The sequence below is a fragment of the Psittacula echo genome, assembly GCF_963264785.1.
Source record: "Psittacula echo genome assembly, chromosome: 3".
Lineage (NCBI taxonomy): Eukaryota > Metazoa > Chordata > Aves > Psittaciformes > Psittacidae > Psittacula > Psittacula echo.
Window position 1 is genome coordinate 117,417,248 of NC_137736.1, and position 13,069 is coordinate 117,430,316.

A 13,069-nucleotide genomic window follows, 5' to 3' on the forward strand; every position below is an offset into this window, starting at 1 on the left:
AACATTATGCAGTTTTTTGGCACATTGAACTCAGTTAACTCTGCTCAGTTTTGCAATGTTTTCCTGTGTTGTAGAGAACTATAAAGACTTTAGCCCCTTACCTAAGACTGACCACAAATTGTCTAAAGTATTTCTCCCTGTTCCAATGTATTTAAACAAGAAGCCAACAAAGCATCAAAACACTGTTACAAGAGTTTTTCACCAAAAAGTGAAACATCAAAAGTGTTTTTCAAGATAGGATTAAAAAATTATGCAGAATTACTGTAAAGCATGGAAAGCACCTGAGATCATGCTCTGTCCCGGGTGAAGACTATAGGTCTGGTAAAAGGGGCAATATGGGTGCCTTCAAAATACGTGCTTTGTCTATTCATGTTCCTCTCACAGACCTGCATGGCTTAGAGGTAAGAAAGAAAGAACTTGAACTTCTCATTTCAGGAGTCCCAAGGGCTGTTTCTATAGCCAAGAATAACTAGAGCATAGATAAGCTCTTTATGCCAGGAGCTATGACATGGCTAAAGGCCCCTGTTATTCTTGTTCTGTGCAATCTAGAGAATTTCTTTTGGCTGATTGTATTTTCAAGAGAATAATTCCACTTATATATATATTCCACTCTGTATATCACAGAATTCAAAGTATCTTACTTAATTCACAGTGCTGCACCAGGGTAACTGTGGCACATAATTTAACTATGCAAAACCAACCTGTATATTTTAGAATATGTTTAGAGTACAGTATTTTGTAATGTAGTTGAGTTACAATATACCTAAATCCTAAAATTATTATCTCACTTGAAACCTTGGTGTTAAAAATACATGCTGTTGGCAATGGGCCTAAATATATTAAGCAGCTCGTTCCAGATTTTAGTTCTAGGAAACTCATGGGTGATTACTTGGTTTTATTTCCTTAATTTTGTGACTGGCTTAAGTGTGTCTGCTTTGCTGTAACCTGGTATATTTTTGGAGGGTATTTTCAGATTGTCTTTGCAGTTCTTCAAGGTGCAAATTTAAACGTTCTTCAAACTCTCTTGTGTGCTTCTCTTCCTCTTGAAGGAACTTTTCTGCTGTTGCAAGAAAGGACATCTCAGGGGAGGACTGAGCAATGAATAGAAAATGATGGTTAGTAAAAAGCAGATAGTACTACAACGTGTTTGCATTATCAAGTTTATAGATCTGAAAACCATTTCAACCTAGAGCAGCTAATAATTCTAAAACACTTTATAGCTCTCCAAGAGAGCATGTATTTAGTCATATATTTTTAAAGGCATAATGCGAACACGATGTTTGAATACCTGTGATATCCACAACATTAGGATGTAGACTTGACATTAAAAACTTAAAAATCCCATTAGACAGAATTAAGCTGCTTCAGAACCTCCAGAATCTTTGAATCAGCTACAGGTTATGTTAGTCACTTGTGTAATTTAGACCAGGACAGAGGACAATAATCTGTTTCTTGGGATTACAGTATTGGATATGGCTGATTGCCTCCTATAATATTAGCTCTCTCTTCCCGTGATGTGCTGCTTTCTGAGGAAAGGAGGAAAACCTATGTTCATTTCAGTGCCATCAACTTCAGACCCTGACATTCTGGAGAGTGTACTAAATTTTATTCTCTGCAAGTAGTTCACTAAAAAATCTTCTTTCCATTTAATGAGCATTTAGTAGACTGAGACATAAACCATACTGAAATTGGTCTTAAAATGGTTGTCACAGGATGCAGAGTTGTATAAAGCAAAGGACATGAGTGAGTTTTTGATGGAACAAGTTCTAAATTTTTAAGCAGCAATTTTTCTTAGTTCTTTTGCTAATACTTATGATGCATTCATTGGAATGTGTTTATCAAAAGAAATGTGAAGCAATTTTTCTTTGCCTAAAGACATTATGCTTGTTTAAATAAATTCAGTGTTTGTTTGTATAGGGAAGTAGTTTTATGACATGAATTTTTAAGTTGACTGAGAAAAAAACTTAGTATAGGAGCTGTAACACTCAGTGAGAGAGATCATTTTCTGTCTTTATATGATCATATATTGAGAAAGGTGTTTGACATTATCTTAATTAAACCATATGTAAAATAGTTTTAATAACGGAGTTGTAAGTCTAGAATCTCTAGTTTTGTTCCTCCTAGAATTTAAAAAGGAGAGTTTCTCTGTCAGCACATCAAATAAGAATGGCTTCGAATGGTTTATATATTCAAATGTTTTGTGGAAAGGCCAGTTCTATGATGTCTGTACATTTTTATTCTAAGCTGCAGTCCATCAGAATGGGCCATTCCCTATTTCCACAGCAACTAGAGGCAGATTTGGTCTTTGCTTTCAGCCAAGTTTAAAACTGCCCTTTAGCAGTTTTTGCAGGCCAAAAGATACTAACTAGATAAATTCTTTAAAGCAATATTCTCTCCACACTCTTTGCAGCAGACCTTGAGATAAAATGTAGAGATTTCCTATAAGAAACTCCTTTTCTTTTCAAAGGAGAGCAAGTAAGTGATAGGTGGAAATAAATTCTGAATGAAGTACTATCCTTCTAGAGTGAGGCAGACTTTCTGATGTATAGGGCTCCTAAAATGAAATTCACAGATAAAGCAGAATCTTCCTTTTCTCAGTCCCTCCAAATATTTAACAGGACAGGGAAGAAACAGTGATTTAATCTGCCACATATAAAGAACCCAAAGCTATTAGATCACTCTGTGCCACAACACTATTGTATCAGTCCCTGCATTAGCAGTGATTAGAATGAATGTTAATCTTCTAATGTTTGAGAAACTCTGGAGGGAGATCACCTGCCTTCTGGTTTTCCTTATAGACACATGCATGATGGCCCAGTCATAAATCATCAATGTTTTCACATGAAGAGTTGTTGCTGACAGTTTGAGTGCCATGGCTACATGAACATCGATTCTTTCATGGGCTGGATCACAAACCTATCCTTGCAACATTTGGATTCAACGATACAGGTGGCACTACTACTATGAAGTATTGAAGAAGGCCTTTGTATTATGAAGAAGACACTGGATTTGGAGGCTTTACTTAGGGAATCACCATGTGTTTCATTTACTGAATACCAGCTCTGAAATTACTGATTCAGCACTGTGCAAATAAAATACTTCCAGTGAGACGCATGAGAAACTGGGAAAATGTGAATCTGAAATACAAATATAATAGGTGGCGTCAAGAGAAAAAAAAGTTATGTTGGGCTTTTCCATATGGACAGCAAATTTACATGAGTGTGAGTCTTCAGAAATGTTGCATCAAGTTATGAGAGATTCTCAAAGATTCATTATAACACTGTTTACAATTGCTGACTTATCATTAGAAACACGTTGACTTGATGACCAAGCTATCTTCCTAAAAAGCTAGTGTCCTTTGCTTTAACTGGGGCTTACTTTGATGTGTTTTTTCTTCAGATACACTGTAAACTCCAAACGAGACATTTCTGAATTTCCTCAGAGATCAGAGAAGAATGTTCATCACTTAGAATAAGCAGATCATGGTTCCCTACAGCTCCTTACCCGAGGGTCAGACATCTGATTACCGTTTCAGATAGGTCCCTAATGCAATGGGTTTTATGCACTTTGAGAGTAGGTTGTATCTGAACAGGTCTAAAAGGCAACATTTCTTGTTAGCAATTAAACTTTGCTTTCCAAGCCTCTGGTCTGTTCTTTCACTGTGTTCTTTATTGTCTTTACTTTTGATGCCTGAGGAATTAAAACTAAAGAAACTCCTTTAATCCATGTCTCAGCTGAGATTCATGGTCCCTAGGTTTGAACTTCTTTTCCTCAGATAACACTTCTTTATGTCTTTTGGTTTTCTGACTGGAGCTGAATAGAAATTGGTTCATTGGTAAGCTTTCAACCTAAATTGTTTGGGGAGTTAGGCAACAAGGACTCTATGTCTTCATTTCTACAGACTCAGCTGATCCCATATTTCTTTGCTGTACACCAAGAATAGTAATCACCTTTTTGCCTCATGATTTGCTGGAAATGAAGGAGTGCACTTGACAGAGATGTGTATTTCCATGTTTGAAATATGTGCTAAATATGTCTTCTCCTTAAGCAAGAACTACCCAAAGTGCCTATGAATTACCTCTGGATTGCTGGGGAGAGGCACTACAGGAAGCTAGGTCTATTCTCTCTCACAGACTGCCTAATTAATTTGCTTAATCTCTTTCTTTCCCCATGAGTTGTTTCAGCATTCTTGGATGCACCTTCAGCGGGGGCAGCAACAGAGCTTTAACATTTGGGATATTACAACATTTAGCGGTCAAATCATGAGTGGTCAAATCCCAGAGTGTTAAAGTCTCCTGATGTTTAGCCCCTTCTGCTTTCCAGGAAAGTTCTTGTAACACCAAGAGTAGAAATTGGTCTGGCTAATTTTAGTCTTGCTGTGACTACATTTGAGGGCTTTGGTGAGCAGTTTTCTCCAACCCTACACTGCAATACATCCTAGGTAGCAGATATAGATGCCTGTCTTCAACATGCTTCTGCTCATATATGAAAAATAAAAATCGAGATGCCTAGGAAATTGCCAAGAAACACAGGAAGGCTTTCAGAGGGCCTAGCAACCTCATCAGCTAAGTAATCACAATAGCTAAGAGTAGGGGCATGGACCACACCATGCCTCAGGGTAGGATCAAGACTGTCAAAATCAGTCCTAATAGTGTCCAGTGTCAGAATTTCCACAACTTTCCATTGCAATCTACTTATCAAGCAGTTTTCCATACTTAATATTACAAAGTTTCCTAATGTCTCATTTAATTTTTACTTGCTACAGCTTAAGTCTTTCTTGTCTATCCAAGCCCCGGAAGCAAGAACAGACGATGTCTGTCCACCATATGAAGAGAAACATGAGAAGGTATTTGTGACTAAAAGTTAAAGCTCTAGATTAAGAAGCACAGTGTACACAACTGCTTGCTGAAATGGAGAAATTGTGTAGAAACTCAGTATTCTGAAGCTGCAAATAATCTTTTTGGGTATCTATCATCTATCTATCTATCTATCTATCTATCTATCTATCTATCTATCTATCTATCATCTATCTATCTATCTATCTATCTATCATCCATCTATCTGTCTATCTATCTATCTATCTATTTTCTGAAGCAGGATATTGGACTGTTCTATGGAATAGCCTTCCCAGAAACTGGGAATAGATCAGGCAACCATTTTCTGAAGTTGCTAATTTCAGAGGGAGAGCACAGCTCGAAGTACTATTCAGAGAAAAAGTATTTCCGTAGATTTGGAAAGCCTTAAACCGAGAAGTATGGAGGTTATGTGAATTCCCACTGAATCCCAGCTCAGCTTTCTAGTTCAAGGTAGGAGTGACTTTCTCCTATGTATATGTATATGTATATGTATATGTATATGTATATGTATATACAGATATGCATATATGTAATATATGTATATACATATATGCATATGTAACCTCTAAGTAAGAATGTGAAAGGACAGAGATTCCAGTGGAACATTTACTAAGGTTGTCTGAAGATTCATTACTGAGAGGAGAGATATTAGTCTCTGAGTAAAGCCCTAGAGGCTATTTTCTCTCTTCCCTAGATACTGACAGAGTAATTTTGGTAGGTATCAGGACATCACCTGCAATGCTGATGCTACAGTTGGTGCTACAAATATTCTCCATAAAAATATAACATCTTTAGACATTTTGAACATACTGGAGATTTCACTTAGGTGAAACACCAGTCCTGAAAATTCTGTCAGAGAACTCTGTTTACAACGTATTGTATGTTTTTTTACTCTTTCTCCTTGATGCAATGGCTTCTCATTTGAACACAGAACTCCAGAGTAATAGACTTGAGTATTCTCTGCACTAATGCTGTGGTATCCAATGTCAGTCTGAGTAATTTCTTCATTCTGGGGATCTTCTGGGCTTGTACTTGCTTCAGTGTCACTGATTTGGACTTAGACTCAGTATGAGAAATATACCTTGCTTAATAATTTCATTTTGTACTTTGCCACACAGGAGCTGGAAAGTGTTTTCCTTTAAATCTAGTCTTGGCACCAACCCTGTCCTGAGTGCCAGATGGGAAACAGTTCCCCTGCAGATTGCAGAAGTGTCTCAGAATGGATGTTTTACCTGGGTTGGCTGGAAATAGAAGCTCTGGGGTCTGTAGTCTGTAGTCTCTGTCTGACACTTCTGACAGAAGAGAGGAGGAGACCTGGTATTTATCAAATTCTGCTGAAAAAGTCCAAACAATTATTGTCATGATTAATAATTTAAAGAGAAAAACTCTCAAGCCATAAGGCTCAGCCACACACCTGCAGTTCAGGACCTGCTGGGTACAAAGATGCATATATCACAGCTGGACAGAGAGATGGCTACGGTCTATTCCTACTGATTTAGAGAAAACTCCAGGAACTCGCCAACAAAGTTTTAGGTTGACAAGTGGGTATTCTTTATTGTGGCGCTGGAAGACACGGGGGATAGCTCCTCCAAGCGTGTCTTTCCCAGGTATCAACCAGGCTGTGCTTATATTGTCCTTGAGTGTACATATTCTTTAGATTACATACATTACATCATACTTTTTAGAGAATGCCTCCTGTATGCATACAAAAATGTGGTAGTGGACTTTTGAACCCCCGGTGGTTATTTCTTCATCATTTTGTTTTAGGATCGTTGTCGTATCAGTAACCACCAGGTGGTTCTGGCAAAGCTTATCTTAGTAATTTCCTTTTCTCTATAGTGGCTAACAAAGCCTAACGTTCTTGAGGTTACTTATTTACAACCCTATTCTTCAATCAACCCCATTCTTCAATCAACCCCATTCTTCAATACGAATCTGTTAGTTCCATTACTTAATGATGGTGTGGTTGTATGGTTTGAGGTCTGGAAAACAAGTGCTAGATTTTCTAGCGGAAAACCATAGTGGCCTTTAGTGGAGGCCTCAGGAAGAATACAAGATACTAAGGAAGAGGATAAAGCTCAAATTTAAAGATAGATCTAAAGTCAAAGAATTATGGAAAGTTTTTCCTAAGAAGTTGCCCCAGGTAAAGGGAGATTTATCCCACTTGTCATGGAACTTGGTAACCTTCAGCCTTTGAAGACTGAAAGGCAGAATGCTGCACTATTACTCTTTCATTTCAAAAAAAGAGAAAGATTGCAGCAGTTATCGTTTCTGTTCCTTTTCAAATACAATAGCTAACACATAGAAAATAGTTGCTGCAATTCCTCTAATTTCATCTGTCAGTGGAATGCTGTAGAAACTTGATTTGTCAAACAGCACTTAAGACAGTAAGTTTGCTGGCATTATGGAAATACACTTAAAGCAGAGTGCCCTTACAAAAGTCAGTATGAAGGAGTGCCCCAATATAGAAGACAGTAAGCTAAAATGTAGAAATCTCTCTCACAGTCACATAATGGCAGGTAATTATCACCATCGTTATTAGAACAAAGGTATGGCCCAGCAGGGGATGTTTAATTTCCAGAAAAAACTGCTTTATGTGTTAAGGTATTTCCATTTTTGCTGGGCTGGCATTGTATATGTACTAATGACAACAGGGGTGATCTAGTTTTTGGCTCCTCCAGGGCTGCGGTTGGTCAACAGATGGATTTGTGTTACAGGAAAATAGTTACTTACTGATAATTTAATTTCTTCTGCACTGTAAGCAGGGCTCAGTAAACTGCCTCTTCTGCCCTCTTCAGGAAAGGTCCCACTGAAGCCCAAAGGATACTTATCATTTTTCGAAACAGTGATACTGCCTTGGCCATATAAAGCAGGACTATGGTTTCTGTGGTATCCTGTGAACGTAGCAGTCTGTTGACATTCCATTTCCCATGCATCTTTCTTTTGAGAAGTTCTAGAAGAGAAAAACAAATCAAAGTATGAAAACCAGTTGTAACTCTGAGCTATCACAGCAAAGCCAAGCATGATTTTACTTTTGTTTGTTTGTGCAATTTTGATTACTTACCTGTGCAAACTGCTTCATGCAGATCAAAAACTATCAAGCTGCAGCAATTTTGCAGCTTTCTGACTAAGTTGCCGTAAACATCTGAGTGTGCATTCTCTGTCTGCCTCGGCTATGACTTAAATCACACAAATTTAAACCTATTCACTGGAGGTGAAGTTGAATAGCCTTGCCATATAATTATGGCAGGAGAAGAGCTAAACCACAGACCTGCTTCAGGTATTGAAAATACCAATATTCCTTAAGTATTTGTTGGCCATCCTTTGCCAAAGGATATCATCCTGTTAGTTTTCCAGTGGGAGAAGCTAAATAAGCAGTCTTCAGCCAGGTCTTCACAACCTAGATTATAGTCTGATAGGAACTAGAGTGAATTTAGCCAACAAATAGAGGAAATGAAATATGAATGTGAGATGAGAAACAAAACCTGTTATTAGTGGTTGAATAATTAGTCAATTTTGATCTAATATAACTTTAAACATATGTTCAAATAGGTAGGATTTTGCTGAATAACAAAATGGTACAGGTATCTTTGATCCTGCATTTTTACTGCAATACTAATTTTGCCACTGATTTAATGATAACATATAGAACAAAAGAAAGCTATTTTCTTCTCATTCAAAATATCTTCTTGTCCTGATAGTTAACTGAACAATTCTGAAACCATATTGACAAGAGCAGCTTACCCACATGCCTGCTTGATTAGACTAATTTTCAGTTGCATCTTTCCTTGTATTTATTATTATGTATTTACTTCAGCCTGAAGAAGAGAAAGCTGCGTGGAGACCTCATAGCAGCCTTCCAGTATCTGAAGGGGGGCTATAGGGATGCTGGGGACAGACTATTCATCAGGGACTGTACTGTACTGTAGGACAAGAGGTAATGGGTTAAAACTTAAATGGGAAGTTTAGATTAGATCCAAGGAAGAAGTTCTTTACTGTAAGGGTGGTGAGGCACTGGAATGGGTTGCCCAGGGAAGTTGTGAATGCTCCATCCCTGGTGGTGTTCAAGGCCAGGCTGGACTGAATCTTGGGTGACATGGTTTTAGTGTCCGAGGTGTTACAGGAGAGGTGTCCCTGCCCGTGGCAGAGGGGTTGGAACTAGATGATCTAAGGACCTTTCCAACTCTAACTATTCTATGATCCTATGATTATACAGCAAAACATGCAAAAAAAAATTATACATTTCTGTTACAATATTTCTGACTGAGGTAAAAATTTCCATTGTACTGAGGCCTGTGCTTATGATAAAATTGGAATTTCAGTCTTGGGAGGTAATGACTATACTTAAACATGATAGCTGTTTGAAAAGATTCCATCATTGCAATATCCTAAAACACTTCACTAATTCAAAATGCAGTTATAAAAGCTTTTAAAGACAAGTTCTCTGACACTAAAGTATAATTATAAATATTCAAGACTATGCATTGCTGTTCAGATCCAAGGAAAACAACTCTTTTTTTATAATAAAGAAGAATAATTTGCCAAGCACAGGGAAAGGACAGCATTTCCTGCAGAAAGAGCACACCATGATTTTCTAATCTTAATTTCAATATTTGGTGTTGGGAGAGGGTGGCTGTGGAGTCTTAATGAACCCTGCTTGTATTTAATCCCTTGTGCTGGTTTTGGCTGAGGTAAAGTTAATTTTCTTCACAGTAGCTGGTATGGGAATGTTTTGGATTTGTGCTGGAAACAGTGCTGATAACACAGGGATGTTTTAGTTACTGCTGAGCAGCGCTTACACAGAGCCAAGGCCTTTTCTGCTCCTCACACCACCCCATCAGTGAGTGGGCTGGGAGTGCTAACTGCGGCTGACCCAATGGATATTCCAGTCCATATGGTGTCATCCTCAGTCTATAAACTAGGGGGAAAGCTGGCTGGAGGCCACTGCCTGGGAACTGGCTGGTTGGTGGGTGGTGAACAACTGCACTGTGCATCACCTGGTTTGTATATTCTGATTGTATTATTATTGTTGTTGTTATTGTTGTTACTATTATTATAACCATCATTATCATTGTTATCATCCCTTCCTTTTCTGTAACCATTAAACTCTATCTCCACCCACAAATTTTACTTTTTTTTTTTCCAATTCTCTCTCCATCCCACTGCAGGAAGGGAAGGAGAGTGAGGAGAGCCTGTGTGGTGTTCAGCTGCCTGCCAGGTTAAACCCTGACAGCCTTAAGCATGAAACTGAGCACTCCATCAACAGACTGTGCAGAACGACTCAGAGAACTAATGAAGAACGTATTTTTCTCTGGCTTTAAAAGAGGTAGTGATTAAGATACTCTGAATGCTACAGGAAAGCAAATTATAAGCATGATTCTGTAATATTATTATTATTGTATTATTATTATACGTTCTAAAATAAAACTCTCTGAGAACATTCACCCAGCCTTCCAGTTTTCTAACCAGTTAAAATGTTTACTTTCATGGGGGCAGAGTTTCCTCCTTTCATTCATTCTCTTCTTTAAATAAACACACTCTGCTCTTTGGCCACAGATGATTCTTTAATTCCCCCCCCCCTTTCAAATTCAATTCCATCTATTGTTTGGATGAAGGGCTCAGAAGATAGATGGTATGAATAATAAAATCACAAATATTTTTTTCATCTTGTGTTCTGACCTTTTTGGAAGTAATTTTCTCTGTAAACCCACAGTAAAGTCTGTGATCTGTGTTCTTTTTTATTTTCCCCCAGAACTCCTTCTCTGTGTATTTCATAACAGTTATTACTGTTATGCTATAGCTTGCTTCACTAAGACCAGAATTTTCTGACTCAGGTGCCTACAGTTCTGGTGGCTTTTAGATAGCAAAATCAGATACCTGCCAAAAAAGGACTGACTTTTTAAAGGAACTTCATTCCTACTGTAATCCATAGCATTGCTGGGGCTGTTTGCTATCGTGGAAAAACATGACACCTACATTTAGGTGCTTTGATATGGATACTGTGCCTTCACTTCAGGCAGACTTCACAGTTGGGTTTTAAATATCTGCCAGTTTAGTGCAATATAATATGTAAGAACAGAGTTCTTCTTTGAATGCAAATGTAAAGGTAGGTAAATATCTGCAATTTTTCCAAACTGTCCATTTGTTAATACTGGCAATGCAAATACACTATAACTGCAGTTGAAAACTTATGCTTTCAGTGGGTTTATTGTCAGAGAGTATTGAACATATCCACATACTTCACAAAAATAATATCACTGTGGACATGGTGACATATGGGAAAAGAAGTGAAAGAACAATGTCCTTATAAAGGGAGTTTATATGGACAGGATCGATTTTTCCAGACTCATATATAAAATCAGCCTGGTCTTTTTGTGATCAATGACTTTAGTGGTGCAAAACAAATTCCTTACACAGCTTGTGCTGGTTGTCGTACCGGGTCTTGAGAAAGAAAACAACAGATCTTCAGTGACCAGAATGTCTTCAGAATTTGTTGCTTTTCCCTCGCAAGTGTAACTGCTGGCTTGGTTTGTAAAAATGGTTAAAAAGTATTTTCCTAAGAGACTGTTTTCACTGCTTCCAGTTTATCTACTGCAACACCCCATCCAGGGTGAGCATGACGAAGAGTCTGTGAACTCCAAAAGGTAGTGAAAACTTCCTTGAGACACATAGTTCACTGTCAAGAGAGATCCTTTAAGTGATTCCTAGCTACCTTAGTAGACATTCAGTCCTAGCCTTTACCCCTCACTTTTGCCACGTGATGAAAGAGCACTTTGGCTTGACCAGTTACCTGGTTTGTGTGTATTTTTGTGGTAAATAAGTAGCCTTTCATTGGGAACTCACATGCATGTTTTAATTTTGGCAGAAACGGGCTAAATAAATCAGCTTCATCAGAGAAAGCCCTCTTCAACCGTGCCAAACTTTAAATGAACTGCATGTGGCTGAGGTCTAAATAAAGGATTGGAATCTTGAGGGCGGGGAAAGCTTCTGTGAATGGCAATCAGAAGTAAGTCAACTACCATATATGAGAACAGTAGTTACTTAAAGTGGTTGTAGGTAGGATGTGACTACAGGCTTTTTTAGGTAATAGATGCCACTCCTGCATATCTTACTCTGTAATATTTAGAAATTCCCTGCATACTGAATGAAAGCAGAAATCAGGGCTCTTTCTAAACTGCCAATAAAACCTCCTGCAATTTCATGTGTTTTCTCTAGAGGTCTCCTATCTAACTAATGCCAGTGCCCATGCCTTGCAGTCTAGTACTGGTTGGGAGACATGACTGAAAAACACTATAGAATATAGCTGGTTGAAGACTTCACTTTTTGTAGTTGTGCAAACCTTCCTAGGTTTCTGAATGCAAATAGGAAAAACGAAAAGTAAAGCTTCTGAAAATGACTCTGTAAAACACAAACACCCCCCTTGCACAAACACCATGTTTTCTACTTCTTTTATTCTATAAAAAACAGTGGTTTTGTTCTTTATTCAGTGCCATAATTACCATGGAAACAGAACTGGAAATTAAAACAGAAATAACATGGTTTATGCTCACAATAAAATAAAATATACCCTAGAGTTTGACTCAACCAACATAAATTGCCTGAATTATCTGCACACATTTGATTGTTGAAAATTTAATTTTAGTTTTCTGAGAAAATCTTGAGGTAGTTCCTGTTTGGGAACAGAGAACTGACAGTACAGAGAGGGCTCAGTCTTAAAGAGACTGGCTGGCTGATGTGTGTGTACACTACATGTGGAATTTGTGTATGTATTGATTTAGCTAAATAACTTTTCATTTAGTGAATCAATCACAAGTTTCAGATCTTGAAAACCAGGCTCAATGGATCTGTTTCACCAAATTCATTAGAATCATAATTTAAATTGTGTTCAGTTATGTGGTTGAGGTTTCTGTTGTTAGAAAGGTCCTCTCTCCCAGGTTTCTCCCTCCCAGTTTTGGTTTAATGTTGGTCTTCAATAGCTAAGTAATTAGAATCCTGCAAATTACCTGCATAGTTCTATTGTCTCAAACACTTACATTCTCATGAATGAAATTTCACAGTTCCTCATGTACAGCAAGTTTAATTCCTGAGAAAATCTGTCTTTCTCTCTATTAAAGAGAGTGGAAGCATGAGCAAAAAAGGTACTCACCAATTTTTGTTGAAATTATGAGACCTAGTGGTGCAGAATACTCTGTAACTTGGTTTGTAAATATTTG

General features: G+C 37.8%; 1 protein-coding gene across 1 annotated transcript in view; it reads right to left on the reverse strand.

The window, feature by feature from the left end:
* Positions 1 to 920: 920 nt before the first annotated feature.
* Positions 921 to 13,069, reverse strand: part of DEUP1 (deuterosome assembly protein 1) — a gene marked incomplete at both ends in the record, with an annotated part of 48,501 nt that continues 36,352 nt past the window's right edge. Inside the window, 2 exons of the mRNA XM_080613216.1 lie at positions 921 to 1,091; positions 7,590 to 7,809. Coding sequence (XP_080469342.1) covers positions 921 to 1,091; positions 7,590 to 7,809 — 391 coding nt within the window. The remainder of the gene's footprint in view (positions 1,092 to 7,589; positions 7,810 to 13,069) is intronic.